Source organism: Coenobita brevimanus, chromosome 69, assembly GCF_032717465.1.
Source record: "Coenobita brevimanus isolate Jiangsu-jjx chromosome 69, ASM3271746v2, whole genome shotgun sequence".
Lineage (NCBI taxonomy): Eukaryota > Metazoa > Arthropoda > Malacostraca > Decapoda > Coenobitidae > Coenobita > Coenobita brevimanus.
The window spans coordinates 20921661-20936797 of NC_137022.1; the positions used below are offsets into that span (position 1 = coordinate 20921661).

Sequence of the window (15137 nt, forward strand, 5' to 3'; positions counted from 1 at the left end):
GATGTTCTATGAATATCATATTAATAAATACACACACAATACATAATTATATATATCATAATTTTTCGGATAATAAAAAGGCATCTTGTTTAAGAAATAAGACGTCTGTAAAGCAGCACAATATCTTCACATGCAAGATGCAATCGATATAAACACGCAGATTACGAATCTGTTGGATAGAAAAGTGACCGGGTCTCTGTAAGTAATGATAGTGGGTAGGAACATAAACACAAATGAGAATCCTGCATATCAGTGCACTGATACCCCTTACTGATATCTGGGAATGACTTGTGGTTAACATCAGTACGACACAGACAAGATGCAAGGAGAGATTAGAGCACTGAGGAGTTTGCAGACATCACAGAATGAGGTATATATATGATAGGTGTGGTGAAGAGGAATGCTGAAGTGCTAAGGAATGCTGGGCGAGGGAAAAGTAAATGAGAAGAGTGAAAAGAAATAAAGACGGTTGATGGATGAGGAATGGAACACAAAGCATGAGTGTGAAAAATAAAATGGAGAAGCACTTTAGGAAGAGTGTACGATAAAATGGTAATAAATGACCAGGCTGGTAATACCAAAACAGAATGTTAAAATGTACTTCAAATTTCAATATTTGATATCCTATATAAGGTGTTACAAAATATCAAGACATTTTTTTCATAATTTACTTTTCCAACCCAGCCTCCATTGTGCTAATCCTGGACAGAAATACGAAAGAATTTCTGTCACAGCAATCCGCTGTCAGTCTATATACAAAAGGGAGGAGGACAATGTAGAGTGATGATGATAATGACTGCTATGACACTCTCAGGCTCTGAGTCAACTTCCTTGACATCATCCCTACTGCTGCATATTCCACTTCTTTTCATCCTGCCTTTCCGTTCAGTCATTTCAACTTCTTCAACGTGACGTCGTATATTATATATTCTATTGTATTCCTCCTACCTCCACACGATTACATTTATCTTTGCGGAAACCTCTCACTTTCCTTCCATTCACTGATATCCCTTCAGTGCGAAGACGTACAGTACCCTATGTTTCGCTTTATTTTTGCTGCCTACATTCTGGGGAATCGAATGAGCTAGAAATTAACTCCATTATAAAAGGTCTCATCAACGGCATTTAAATAATCAAGTGGAAAAAAAAAAAACGAAAAAAACATCCTTGAATCCAAGGGGTAAAACTCCCAGACTATGCTTACCTTTAAATCAAACAGGCTGAAGATGTAAAGATGTACATATATGCCAAACGTAAAGACGAAGATGATGATGAAGAGAGCCATGGGAGTCAGCATTTTCTCCAACACCTTGGCCACTCTAGAAAGGGAAGATTAAAACAATATTACTAGCATTACTGATCATGTAATGCCACCAAACAGAACAGGCTAGTCATCATCCCTTACGTGTACCGAACGACTGTAACCTTGTCTCTGGCCCTTACACCCTGATGACGGTAATATTGGCGTGGTTGTTATATACATCTTTTATCATTAACAAAACCATTCTCGATGCTGATTATTTACTGGACTGATTGTTTTTATTTTCACGGTATGACGGATTGCACAAACATGCAAGCCATATAAAATTCTCTTTCCTTGTGTTGCTGCTGTGAGATCATTACAGTGTACATAAAATAAAGGCATCTGAAATATAACACTACATGTAATACCGTACCTTCAGTCATTAATGTAAATATCTAATGAAAGCAGTTCTTTTCAGGTAGAGCTTGTCAACATTCTTGACTGGTTTATCCTTGTATACAAAGTATTTTTGTGGAACAAATTCATCATTAAAGTGTTCCAAACAATGCTGTAATTTTCAAACTGAGTGCATGATGAGAGGTACAATATGATATAGCACACAGATGGATACATACATATATACATACATAAATATAGATGACTTTCAGCTTTTGTATTACTCTAATATGGTAATTTTAAAAAGTTGAAAAGAATTATGAGCAAAATGGGCAATTTATATGCTGGGTAACTTTGATCATCATCCCAAGACAATTTCCTATATTCACATGGGTTGGAGGTGGTTCAGATCACTGCTCTTTTTAGCTGTTCGGAACGAAAGTCAGTCAAGGAGGAGACCCCTGGTGCAATCTTCTCCCATACTGAAGTGAACCATTTCCAGAGGCCTGAGCAGTCCGGATTCACACCCAAGAAGTCTACAGTTGACAGCATCCTGGCTGCTCGAGTTACTGCCTTGAGTATCGACAAGGCCTGCTTGCTGCCTAGTATGTGGATCTCAAGAAGGCGTTTGACTCGGTAAATCGGGAGATACTATGGGAACTCCTACAACCCCGTGGGATCCCGGCATGAATTGGACCGATTGCTGGCCTGTATTCAAACACAGAGTGCTGTCAAGTGTGGAGGAGGAGCATCCGACTTCTTCCCAGTTAGTACTAGAATAAGACAGGGATGTGTCCATGCTCCCACGCTTTTCAACACGAGCATGGATTGGGTACTTGGCTGGGTTGTGAATCAAAGTCACTGAAGTATCAGCTGGTAATTTCAGAATTACTGACCTTGACGTCGATGATTATGATGCAGTCATCCTAATGGAGTCGCTGGAGATACTACAGAGTGTCCTTTAGGAATTTCGTGAGAATGCAAAGCCATTGAGAGTAAGTCTCTTGGGCCATGACCAAGGTCCAGACATTTGGTGACTTGTTGGATGAAGCAGTTTAGCCTGTCCAAGCATGTGGTGGGAATGTGGAAGTCTTGGAAAGATTCACTAATCTTGGTAGTGTGGTATATAAAAAAAAGTTGGGCAGACGATGAGATTTCTTGCCACACCGGTCTGGTCTAAGGGACTATGAATTCACTGAACTCAGATTAGGCACTGCCGTTATTTGTGACGAAAATTCTTATTATCAAGGCACTGGTGCTCTCTGTCTTACTCTATGGCGGTGAGACTTGGACACTAAACAGTGACTTGAAGAGTCAAATTGACTCCTTTGGTACTAAAATGCCTCGCAGGATCATAGAATATCGCTGGTACAACTGGGTACATAACGAATGACTACTCCATGAGACTGAGTCAAGGCCTCTTACACATATAATACATTAGCACCAACTCCAATTGTATGGGATCGTGGCCCGTTTTCCTGAAGCTGACCCTGGCTGCAGGGTGATCTCTGAGACTTAACCTGGGGTGGAGGGGACCAAAGGAAATGCCACGGAACTCATGGCTCGAGCAGGATGACCATTCACTTCAACAGACACATATGGGGGAAGAATCACTACCTGGAGGGCTGTGGGTAGAGTAGGAGAGTGAGTGAGGCTATGCGTCCCACGACGTTTGTCTTCCGGACTGTAGTGAACGGGGTGCACCTGAGGCCCTAAAAGTGTTCCTTGATAATCGTGCCTAAAGAATGGAGCCTTTTATAATTACAGTACTCGCTTAAAGGCCGCCTTCGGCGGCCTCCACTCTATGTCAAAAGGCTAGAAGTGAGTCATAACTCGGGAACCGATTGCCCAATTGGAGTGAAAATTATTTTATTCTTCAAGTTAGAACACTGCATCGGTACCTTGCTCTAACAAAAACTGCGCCATGTTGCGCCATTTTTGCTGTGTTAGGATGCGGCCACACTTGCCCTCGAACATTGTCGGAAACGTTGCTCGTGACATGTTAGATTCATGCCTCGAACATGTTAGCAACATGTCACAGACATGTTATGGGCAATGTCACGAGCATGGTTCGAAACAAAGGTCAAGTAGTCGTGTGGTCCAGACTTGTTAGAGACAGTACCCAGCAACATGGCGATGAGGGAGGGCACCTTACTTGTCGCAGCTGCAACGCCTGTATTATGTGCACAGCAGGGACAAAAAATACGTGCTCGTCGGCGATTTTGGGTGCGTCCATCACGTAAGGCAAACCCCTATGGTGATGGACATCATTTTGTAAATGACCTCGTTAAAGATGACATTGGACTGTTACCGGTGCACGTGGGAGATACTTCAGAATTTCGTAACTTCCTTAGGATGTTAAAGAAAGATTTTGAAATGGTACCACAGTCGGAGGTAATGGTCTACTGCTGTGTTACAATCATGTCCGCAGCTCAAAGCCTCATCCAAACCAGAGTTCCCAACATGTTCGAGACACTTGTGTTTCAAACATGTCTGTAACATTGTTCCGGCCACAGTTTGAAACATGTTGCCAACATATGTTTCGGGCAAGTGTGGCCGCACCCTTACGGTACAAACAAAGCAACAAACATACAGAAATCGGATCATTATAATATAGATATTTTCTCGCGAAAAATTCATTTGGATCTGATGAAAGTCTAAAAAGTGAAAAAAAAAAAAAAAAATAGAACAGTGAATGCAATACATAAGAAAACTGGTTTAAAAAATAACGATTCCTTGGTTGATAGGTCACTGCTGTCCTGAGGGTTTCAAACGTTCTTGCAACACACGTGCTGGACAGTGGAATCACCATGTCCCTACTTAAAAAAAGAAAAAAAGTGGGATTTCCAGCCCCTTTTCCCATTTCTTACTGTTGCCATTTGTGACACACATAATAAAGGAGTTGTGTTCTCTACCCCTTCCCTGGTGCACTAATGTTTCTGAAGGTCTTGACGATGCATGCATGTGTAAGTCTTTTTTTTTTTTCTTAACTACTAACAACAACTAACAGTGATAACAGGCGCCATGTACCTCCAGCACCACAATGGATACAGACTAATTACCAATGTCTCCTTAATCATTTCACTTTTTTTTTTTTCATTCGTTCATTCATTCATTCTTTCATCATCCAATCCTAAGCTGCCCCATGAGGAGAGTAGGAGCCCGGGGCTAGGCAAGTTGGTCCTGACATTTAAGATAAGAGTGACCAGCCTCACTCATCCCTGAGTGGCATTACGTAAGCAATAAACCCCAACCACCCCCTTCACTGCACCTCAATACGACTGGAGCGCAATAATTACCCATTAAACCACCAGGAGCCAAAATTTGGTTATATGGTTACCACCCAGCGTATAAATGGTTTCCTGGTGTAAAGGAAACCATTTGGCATGTCACTCAGTGTAGAGTCACCCATCAGCAGAAGGACAAGGAAAGAATGAGGGAGAGACAGAAGAGGATGGAAGGAAAGAAGGATGGAGGAAAGGAAAGGGCAGACACCTGAGAGTAGCACTACATCAAGTGAGTGGATGGTGAGCGCCTCCACCTACTTTTTTTAATTTAGTAAAAAATTATGCATCTTCAAAACAGCCACCACAGTGACTTTTGGAGTGGCTGGTGTTCAGGTGGGAGAGTTTGGGGTGGCTGATCTTCTGGTGGGTTAGGCTGAATAATCCACTCTTTATTAGAAGCGAGAGAGCGATATTTACTCTGTTAAGTTTGGAAATAAGCGGCCCGGCCTGACCCTGCCCGACCCGACCGCCATGCTAAGCAGAGGCTAATAACTTTACTCCCATGTGAAGCAGAGCTGAAATTCTTTCTGTATATGATACATTTATTCAATACATTTTTTGTCAACTACAAACTCACCCATAACGAGTAGGACCCCTTGGAATCTCGAGTTTTCCAGGTGTGTGTGTGTGTGTGTGTGTGTGTGTGTGTGTGTGTGTGTGTGTGTGTGTGTGTGTGTGTGTGTGTGTGTGTGTGTGTGTGTGTGTGTGTGTCTATGTGGGTGTATATGAGAAAATGACTCGGTCCAGTGTATTTTCCATTGTTCAGCTACCATCATGAAGAAGTAATATATCAGAGGGTAACTGTATTAACAAGGTGCTCGTTCGCTTACTCGTCATGCGCTCACAAAGTGCACTTTACTGGTCAAAGCTTCCTCCGAAATTGGGAGTTGCACCGCTGTATACAGTCAACACTTGTCACTGGACTTAAACCCTAGATTATAACACTCCACACAGTTCATATATCCTCCATACCCAATATATATTGGCGCTGATGGGGAGCCTACACATAGTGGTGCAGCAACCCAGGGTAGAGCAGCTGCGATATCCAGCCGGAAGCCGTGCCCCTTGCCGTGGAAGGATCCTGGTCCGACTCTGGCAAGGCTTTATCTACCATATGGCTAAGCCAGTTCTCTGCATAGTGTGTGTACTTTACCTTTAGGACAACCCCACAAAAGTAGTTGGAAACCTGTGGTCGACGGGTCTGCTTAGCCAGACAGACTGGAATTAAGCAACAACAGGCACAGTAATATCCACAATAGAAACATCAGTACCCAGCCTCAAAAGTTTTACTGCTATTACTGCCAATGTAGGAGTATCATTTGCCGCTTTCGGAAGCTTCAACACTCGGCATGCCTAAAAAATTTAACATTAAAGATGTAATTTGAACCATACATTCGTTGTATGTTCGTAATTCTCACTCTGTAGGACTGATGAAGTATGCGGGGGAGAGACTGCTGGCAGATCTTCTGGCGGGCTAATTTCGGGTTAGTTGATCTTCAGGTGAACGAAATTATTGTGGGTGATATTTACGTGGTCACTCTGGGGTAATTCCCCAAAATATACTCATCTTACAGGATAGTGCCATTACTGGTCCATATTTTGCTCTGGATATTCTTGCAGGCAACCTGAACCGCCATGGGCACAGGCTTTTCTTCACGTGGTTAGTCCGCTTTTCAGTGTGAACAGCAGTCAGGTTTTACAAAAACTGACCTTGGAAAGAAGTGCTGAATGAGGATGCCGAATACACAGGGGACGGAGAGGCTGAAGACAAAGACAGCAATGTCTTTGTAGGGGATGACAAAATCTGCATCCTGCATGATCACTTGCCCCAGCCCCAACACCCACAGTGGCACCGCAGCTGTGAAGGTGGGAGAAAGAGGTAGAGTAACTCCTTTAGGATATAATACAATCTTTAACTACTGTTCACCCACCTTATGTTAGTAGAAATCTTTCTGTACCCTATTTCCCATAGGTCATTGGCAGGATAAAACACCACAAATTTAAAAGTATAGTATACATAACATTTTTTAGTGAACAGCACCATATTTTAGTGTTAATCTCTTGTTACAGCTCATCATTCAGGATAAGAGAGGACAATTTTAGGCCAAGCTGCTGTGGATGGAGAAGAGTGAAGGCTACTCATATTAATAAAATGAATTATTATTTTATTCGTCTACGAGGTGGCTTGCCATCCTCCCAGATTTAATAAGTTTTCTGTGATCCTCTTATGACATGAAATCTAATTAGTATACTATTGTATTCTAGATTCTAAGCACACAGTTATATTTACCCAAGGAGTGGTTCCCTGTAATTTACCAGTTAATATATCATTGGCTCTCTCTCTCTCTGTTTCTTACAGTGTTCATCAAGCCTTCCCTGGCGTGTTTAACACTTTCTTCCTTTATATCCCGTCGCAGTTCCATGTAAAGTGTATGATAAGAGCCATTATGAATATGACCGGTTAATATCTATTGCCAGATTTGTTTTTCGTATTTTCATTTTCAGACTTTAGTATTTCTTTCTATTTCTAACTCCGTCCTTGTGTTGCCAGAACTATTTTCCCCAAACAGCCTATTAGTTACCGAAAGCGATGACAGTGGAAAAGAAGGTCATCATGATAGAGAGGTCGAGTGATCCGCCCAGCAGGTAGGTCCACATGTTTGAGGCGCCGCCCCCTGGACAGCAGCCCATCAGGAACAGGCCCAGCTGACCAAGGACGTTACCCGGGAAGGCGATCTTACCCAACCCGAAGGCGATCTAATTGAATGATGAGGACGAAAAGGATAGTATAAGCTGCTTTACTCGACTCTCGGAAAACTGCCTTTATCTGATAATATATACTCATGACTACAGCAGATATATTGCCTACCAGCACTGCAAGACACTATCTCCCATATTCAGAACCCCAGAGGAGATACAGGATCTCTGATACACTGGCAATTACCAGACTCTGTTGTTACCACTGTATTTATGGAGCCTCTGATAAACCTCAGATAAAGTAAAACCTCTAGGGAACAGAATCACAGCGGCTTCTACCTTATCAGAGCTCAGATATGTCGAAGTGATACACTCTTACTTTCTTATTCTTGCTCTAGGTGGGATTTTTTTTTTTCATACCATCATTACTACCTAACCTGCGAGAGTAGTTTTCACAGCATCCTGCCATGCTTCACCATCCACCTACACCACCTGCATAGAAGTCTGCCCTGCCCACTCTACTCCACCTCAGAAACAACTGTTTTGGCAAGGATGATTTTTCGCAAGTTATCATTGCCTTGAAAAAAATATACATATATCCCAAACTAATCGAGATGGATCCGATGAGCCTGAAGTGACCGGCAAGGAACCAAAATGACCAGATGTGGTTTTGTTGTGCTGTGAAGAACATTTTCTTATATCCGTATGGCTTCACTCACACAAGCACTTCCTAGTTGCATGAGTGGATGGTGTCACTCCTCAGCCAGACAGTGCTGTACACCGAACCAACAAAGTCCTGCAGGGTATATAGTAGGTGGGCAGAGTTGCCGACAACTTTTAACAACTGTTCTTTTCCAGTGCCAAAGTTGGGAGTTAAGAAGCAAAGAAGTTTTGGAAGTAAACCGCAGACAGGACTGATGTCGAAAAAATGCTACGCATATGACTATTAAGCTTGGGTAGACCAAGGCATATGATTAGTACTAATTACTGTACTGTATAATCTAGTAATATGATTAAAAACTGTTGCATTATTTATCTTGTGATAATATCAGTCAGGCAGCTGCAAAATGGCAGAGCATCAGGAAACCAAACACACACTACAGTAAGTCCTCGCTATAAAACTGCTTTTTTGACATTACTTCATCTATTAAGCCCACATGAGATTCCAGAATTATTCCCTGTTAAAAGTTTCATTCCTACACATAAAGCTGATTTGCCAAGTACTTCCATTTTACAGTACTAGTTATACAGAATAAGTTGGGATATTATGAAATACATCCTTGAGTTATAAAGAGGACTGCCCGTATAATGAAAATGGTAATGAGCTGTAGCATTATACTTCCAGCGGCAGTATCAAGAAATTGGTTGCAAGAATGGTAGACGGGTCTTCATTTGGATATTTAAAATGAACAACAGTGTAGTGTCTTTTGTTCTCACCAGAGGCATGAAGATGTACTGGCAGATAATGCCGACGACGGGTCCGACGGGTTTCTTAACGATGCCCTTAATGACTTTGAGGTTGATGGTGGCGCCCATGTTGACGTACGCCAGCGCCACCAGCACCCCCAGCACCACCGTGAAGATGTTGTTCAGGTACTGGTACGCCAACAGCACAGACATCTTCAGTTCTGCCTCACCTGCCACCTGCAGATGAGAAAACACATGAAGAACTTGATGGAAGAACAAAATTTGGCAAGAATGACCAGTCGTTCATCCATGAGTGGCGTTATACAAGCCAAAAATACATTTAAGCCCTTTACGAATCACACCCCTGGATATATCTCTGTATTGTTAATCTATCAACCTGTATCTTCATTTCTACAGCATAAATTATCTCATCGGGATAATGTAAGTCACTTTTCAGATAATTTCCGAAAGTTGTATGTGCACTACGTCCCCTGCTTCACATAACTGCAATATACATACTGTATTGGTTTAATCTAAAATGTTTGTGTATATCCTTCTAGTCTGCATGAGCACTAATTACTTCTGTATAATCTGCAAATGAAACCCAGAGCCAAGAATATTTTTGATTACATTTTATTCGACTAAGAAAAGATCCCTGCTTTTGAAAGGTTAAATTGAGGATATTAAGCTCTTCAGTCTCAGAAGATGGTCAGATGGCAAGAATACAATGTACCCCGTGTTCCCCCACTCTTTTAAAGAATTTTAGAGTAAGAACGAAGATTTAACCATTCTATTTCCATGACTAATTCTTGTTATCCCTGGAAGGTTTTATATAATGTAGGCAAAAAACTCATATTGTTGGGGTCAATGAAACGTATACCTAACCCCTTTCAAGTTCGGAAAGACTCTTCTAAGTTGAATAAAGTCGCCTGAAGATCGCACGAATAAAACAGAACATTGGAATTTTGTGTGAGATTTTCCAAACTAGACGGGACAGATACAGTCTTCGCTAAACTCTTCAGTACGAGGTCTTTCCTAAGCTGAATAACGTCGTCTCAACTAGCACGAGGGAAAAGATAAAATACGTCCGCTGCTGCTTTCCCCTCATCCCCACCCCCAGTCTCAAATCATACAAGTCAAACGCAACATGAAGGTGGGAATCAGAATCCTTAACAACTTCACTCCAATAACTACAGTATTTTGTCCTTCCCAATGCTAGACAATTTTTTTTCAATACAGGAAAATTTTTGAACTAGAGAATTTTGAGAAATCTTTAATTGATTTTTTTTATTTTGGTTCTTTATTTACCATTCAGTACAAGCCCCAACACTCAGGAGAACACTGTCTCTGAAGGCCAAGCAGGGAAGGGTGCATGAGAGCAGGGATCCCTTCAGTTTCGTTAAAGCTTCCCCTGAAGATGAATAAGACTGAAAGTGGTAAGAATACACCAACAACACAGAAAACGAGTCACAGAGTAGAGACTCAAACAGTTTGCTCATCTCTAGACCAAAATAAGGCACGTTTTGCGCTGGTGATCAATGACTGGTTGCCTTGACCCATGACGTCACCAGGGCACCACCCGCCAGGACCAGGACAACAGTGTGTTTTTAGCAGTCCAGTGTGACGCACAGCGTGTTTTATTTTATTTTATACATTTCAAGAGGCTATAGTACTTTTCACTTATGTGCAGTGTGTTTGGATCTGGGTAGACCTCTGATGTCATTACCCAAGGCACTTTCACATGCCAGAAGTGGATACATTTGTGTGGACGGAGGGACAAGGGTTCTTTCCAAGGCCTTGTCTGTTAAAAGCATTTCAGCTCGGAACAATATGAGAGAGATCTGCAAAGCTATCTGCTATGGATACCGTCACCAGTAAAAGACAAAAGGGGGTAAGCTGCTAAAGCCTGGAGCAATCCCGGATCAAAATCTGCCTGCAAAACAACAAGGCATATAGTGGGTGAATAGCATTAATGTGAAATGTAATCGATTATAACAGGATTTATTATTATTAGGGATTTAAGTTAAATTATATCAGTTCACGTAACAAATCCACTGGAGTGTTTTGCCAAGAAATCATTGGGTGTTTGTGATAGGTTAAATAAATTGTTGTTGCCAGTCATTTCCAACGTAATCCTAAAATATAATCATTGTACCATGACTATTTCATTTATCATAAACCTTTTTATGTAATTTCATGGTGAAATGGAGATAGATTCATTGTAATATGCGTGAAGCGCTTAGATATTACTAAAAAACTGGTTAATGGAACAAAGTAATATTGCTACCGACCACGGGGCCTGAGAACCTGGGAGTGGCTTCGATCACCCGGGCAAGTACCGCATCTCTCAACACAACACACACAACAACACTGTTTTTCTACACCGAGAAAAGACTCTCCGGCGGTCATATCTGGAAGACTTCTTCTAGCCGGTGACATCGAGAGTAATCCAGGACCCATCAACAAATACATACAGTATGTCCAACACGCTCAAAACACATCACTTAGAGTCAACAGACAAAGAGTTCAGTTCAGTGCAGTTCCTGAAAGAACTGGACCCATTTCACCTTCACAACACTTCCATCCAGAGAACATTACGCAAACACCTGGACCTGCTCCTTATGCTCCTTTCCCCCACCCACTAACCCCCCCCCACCAGCCCCTCTATTACTTCCTCCACACCTCCTCAGCCTAACCCATCGATCCTTCCCACACCATTCAATCCCCGAACCCCTCCCTCTCCACCCCAATCTAATCCACCTCAACCCTTATCTCTGTCACAACCTTCTCCTACCCTTTCCCCTCCATCCACACCCCGACCTCCCCCCCTTGCTGCAGCACTCAACACACATCGTACACACAACATTAACATTCTTCAAATGATCATAGATGGCATATACATCACAAAACAAGAAATCACAGAATTCATCAAACAAGCCATACACATTGCCATCCTACAAGAAACAAAACTACGCACAACACGCAAAACACCTACATTTCATAATTTCACCACCATCAGACAAGACCGAGCCGACGGCGGTGGCGGTGGACTCATCACCTTAGTACACCAATCCATCAACTTTTCAGATACTAGTGCTCATACAAAATCACTTCTCCCCCCACGTGACACCACAACAGAAATACAATAATTTAAAATACGCACTGGCAACAAATCACACATAACAATCTCCAGTACATACATTCCCCCCTCAGTCATCCCTCACAGTACCACACAATTACTCTACCCAAATACACCACATCACTAACATACCCAACATCATCCTTGGTGGTGATTTCAACGCCAAGGCGTCGGCCTGGCAAGTCAACAATCCTGACACAGACAGAGGGTTGGTACTACAATCCCAAATAAACAATCTTTTCATCCTCGACAATCTCCATCAACATACCCATATCCCACACCACGCTCTCTTCCTCCCATCATCCCCAGACACCACCTTTTGCTCCCCAAACCTCGCCCCCACAACATCCTGGAGAGTGGTCAAAACCCTTGGCTTTGACCACCTCCCACTCATCGTCACTACCAAAATCAGAATCACCCCAGCTGGCCACAGACACACACAAACTGATTATAAGAGAGCCAACTGGGACGTCTTCACAACTGAAACAGAACAGTTTGAAACATTAAATTGTACACCCATCACAAACATCAACACCGCTCTGCACACTTTCAATACAATTATTTACGATGCAGACAAAAGGCACATCCCTAGAGGCAAGAGAAAGAGAGACAATCCCAGCTTCACACCAGAAATTCAAGGCCTCATCAGTCAGTGCAACACACTACAACACTCTCCAACACCTCATACAAAGGACACCGTACAACAAAACTAATACAAGCATTCAACACTCAAATAAACAATTAAATATCACAGCAGCAAACATGAAACTGGAGTAATTATCTCCAAACACTTGATCACAAAAACACCACCAAACTCCACAAAACACTAAACAGCATCACACTCTCCAACAGCATCATTACGCAATCACATCCTGCCATCACAACAACAGACACCATACCCTCAAACAAACAACAAGCAAACACTCTCATCAATCACATTTCACACGTCAGTCATCTAAACCCTCATCGCGATGACTGATATGTCATCCGACGCAAGAAACAGTTCCTCACAGACCCAGACTTCGCACCCTTCATTTACAACCAGACGAAGCACATCATTAGCAACCTTAGGCACTCATCTGCCTGTGGCCCAGACAACATAAGCAATATACATCTTAAACATCTCGGACCATAAGGCATACAAGCATTCACTAACACGTCAAATTACAGCTACACAACATAATACCTAACATCTGGAATCATGGTACTATCATCACTATCCCCAAACCCAGCAAAGACCCCACGTTACCTTCCTCACACCGCCCCATTACACTCCTCTGCACCCCCTCCAAAGTCACTGAACGACTGGTATTAAAACTAGTAACACCTCACATCCCCCTAACTCCATCACAATATGTCTTTAGGCCATTAACACACCACAGACATTCTTCTTACAGATCTTACACAAAGAGTTTTTGATGGCATGAATTCAACTAGGCCACCACACAGAACACTCCTAGTCACACCAGGCATTAGTAAACCTTTTGATGCTATCCCCCGCCACAACCTCACAAAATATTCAGCACAAACATGCACAATGACACGAAAAAATGCCTGGCAGGCAAATATGCACATGTTACATTTACCGATCAGTCATCGAACAATAGAAACTTCATAAACGGCATCCCTCAAGGACGTGTTTTGTCCCGTACACTCTTTGACCTATACAGGCACGACATACCCACACCCCACAAACCACAAATACACATAGCTTCCTATACAGACGACATAATACTAACATTTAAACACCAAAACGCAAAAGCAGCTGCACACATCCTCCAACCTTACCTCAAAACACTAACGAATGCTTCACCAAAAACAGACTCAAAATAGCCCCAGCCAAATCTATAGTGACCCCTCTCACAAACTGGACAGCAGAATATAGTCACATCCCACACCTCACCATAAACAACAAGTCCCTACCTCTCTCTCTCTCTCTCTCTCTCTCTCTCTCTCTCTCTCTCACACACACACACACACACACACACACACACACACACACACACACACACACACACACAAAACCACTCCCTCACCCCCCGTAGACAAAGGCATATAATTATAATCACTCTTCCGTATGTAACACGTGTAACAACATTGTACTGTACCCTCTTTATTGTTCGTTCCGGGTCGCACTGAACCCAGATTATGAGGATTGGTTTCGGCAAACGCTACCCAGGAGTGTATGTGAATGGGGTGGACGGAAGAAGAATGAGTTAGAGGGATATAATGGAGAGATATATGGGAGGGAGGGAGGGAGGGAGGGAGGGGCAACAAAATGGCCGAGGAAAGGGTGACGTGAAGGAGATTTGTCGGTGGCCACTCCTTACGGGATTAAGGCGTCTGACAGTAGACAGATAGACAGATACAGATTGATGGATAGATAGATAGATGAGCGTGCTACCTACCCAGCACGGAGACTCAAAGATAATACTGATAAAAACTCACCTTATCGAAGCTATCATAGAATGTAAGGATGACTTTATTGTAGCCAATGAAGAGAGCAGAGACGTTGAAGTGTCCGTAGTACGTGAAGTTGTCGCTGGGGCTGCCTCGCTCCACCTCACCCACCCATTCCACCTTGGCCACCATCTGAAGGCACAGTCATCATCATCATCATCATATCATCACCATCATCATCATCATCATCATCATCATCATCATCATCATCATTTATAAGTAATATTGGCATCTACGCCAATTTTCCTTTCGTGATCAAAAGTGGATTTTGTTGGAGGGACAATAAGTCTGGGATGAGTTTGCGGTCCCTCTGTCCTTCCTGCAAAAAGAGGTCATAGTTACAAGAGGGAATTAATCATAGGTTTCTTAGTGAATATGGAACACAAAATTACGTAGGAAGTTACGAAGGTTTTACTAAGACTGCACCCACAAATAGGAATTTACCAAGGTTTTCCGGCCAGATTCCGCCTAGGGAATGCCTCTAGTGGTGATGGTGTCGGCAATCGAT

General features: G+C 42.5%; 1 protein-coding gene across 1 annotated transcript in view; it reads right to left on the reverse strand.

The window, feature by feature from the left end:
* The window catches only part of LOC145406147 (ileal sodium/bile acid cotransporter-like), a 115462-nt gene that overhangs the window by 2275 nt on the left and 98050 nt on the right, over positions 1 to 15137 (reverse strand). The window contains exons 4-8 of the mRNA XM_080277343.1: positions 14618 to 14761; positions 9061 to 9267; positions 7509 to 7683; positions 6637 to 6784; positions 1205 to 1319 (exon numbers count right to left, since the gene is read on the reverse strand). Of these exons, the coding sequence (XP_080133469.1) occupies positions 1205 to 1319; positions 6637 to 6784; positions 7509 to 7683; positions 9061 to 9267; positions 14618 to 14761 (789 nt within the window). The remainder of the gene's footprint in view (positions 1 to 1204; positions 1320 to 6636; positions 6785 to 7508; positions 7684 to 9060; positions 9268 to 14617; positions 14762 to 15137) is intronic.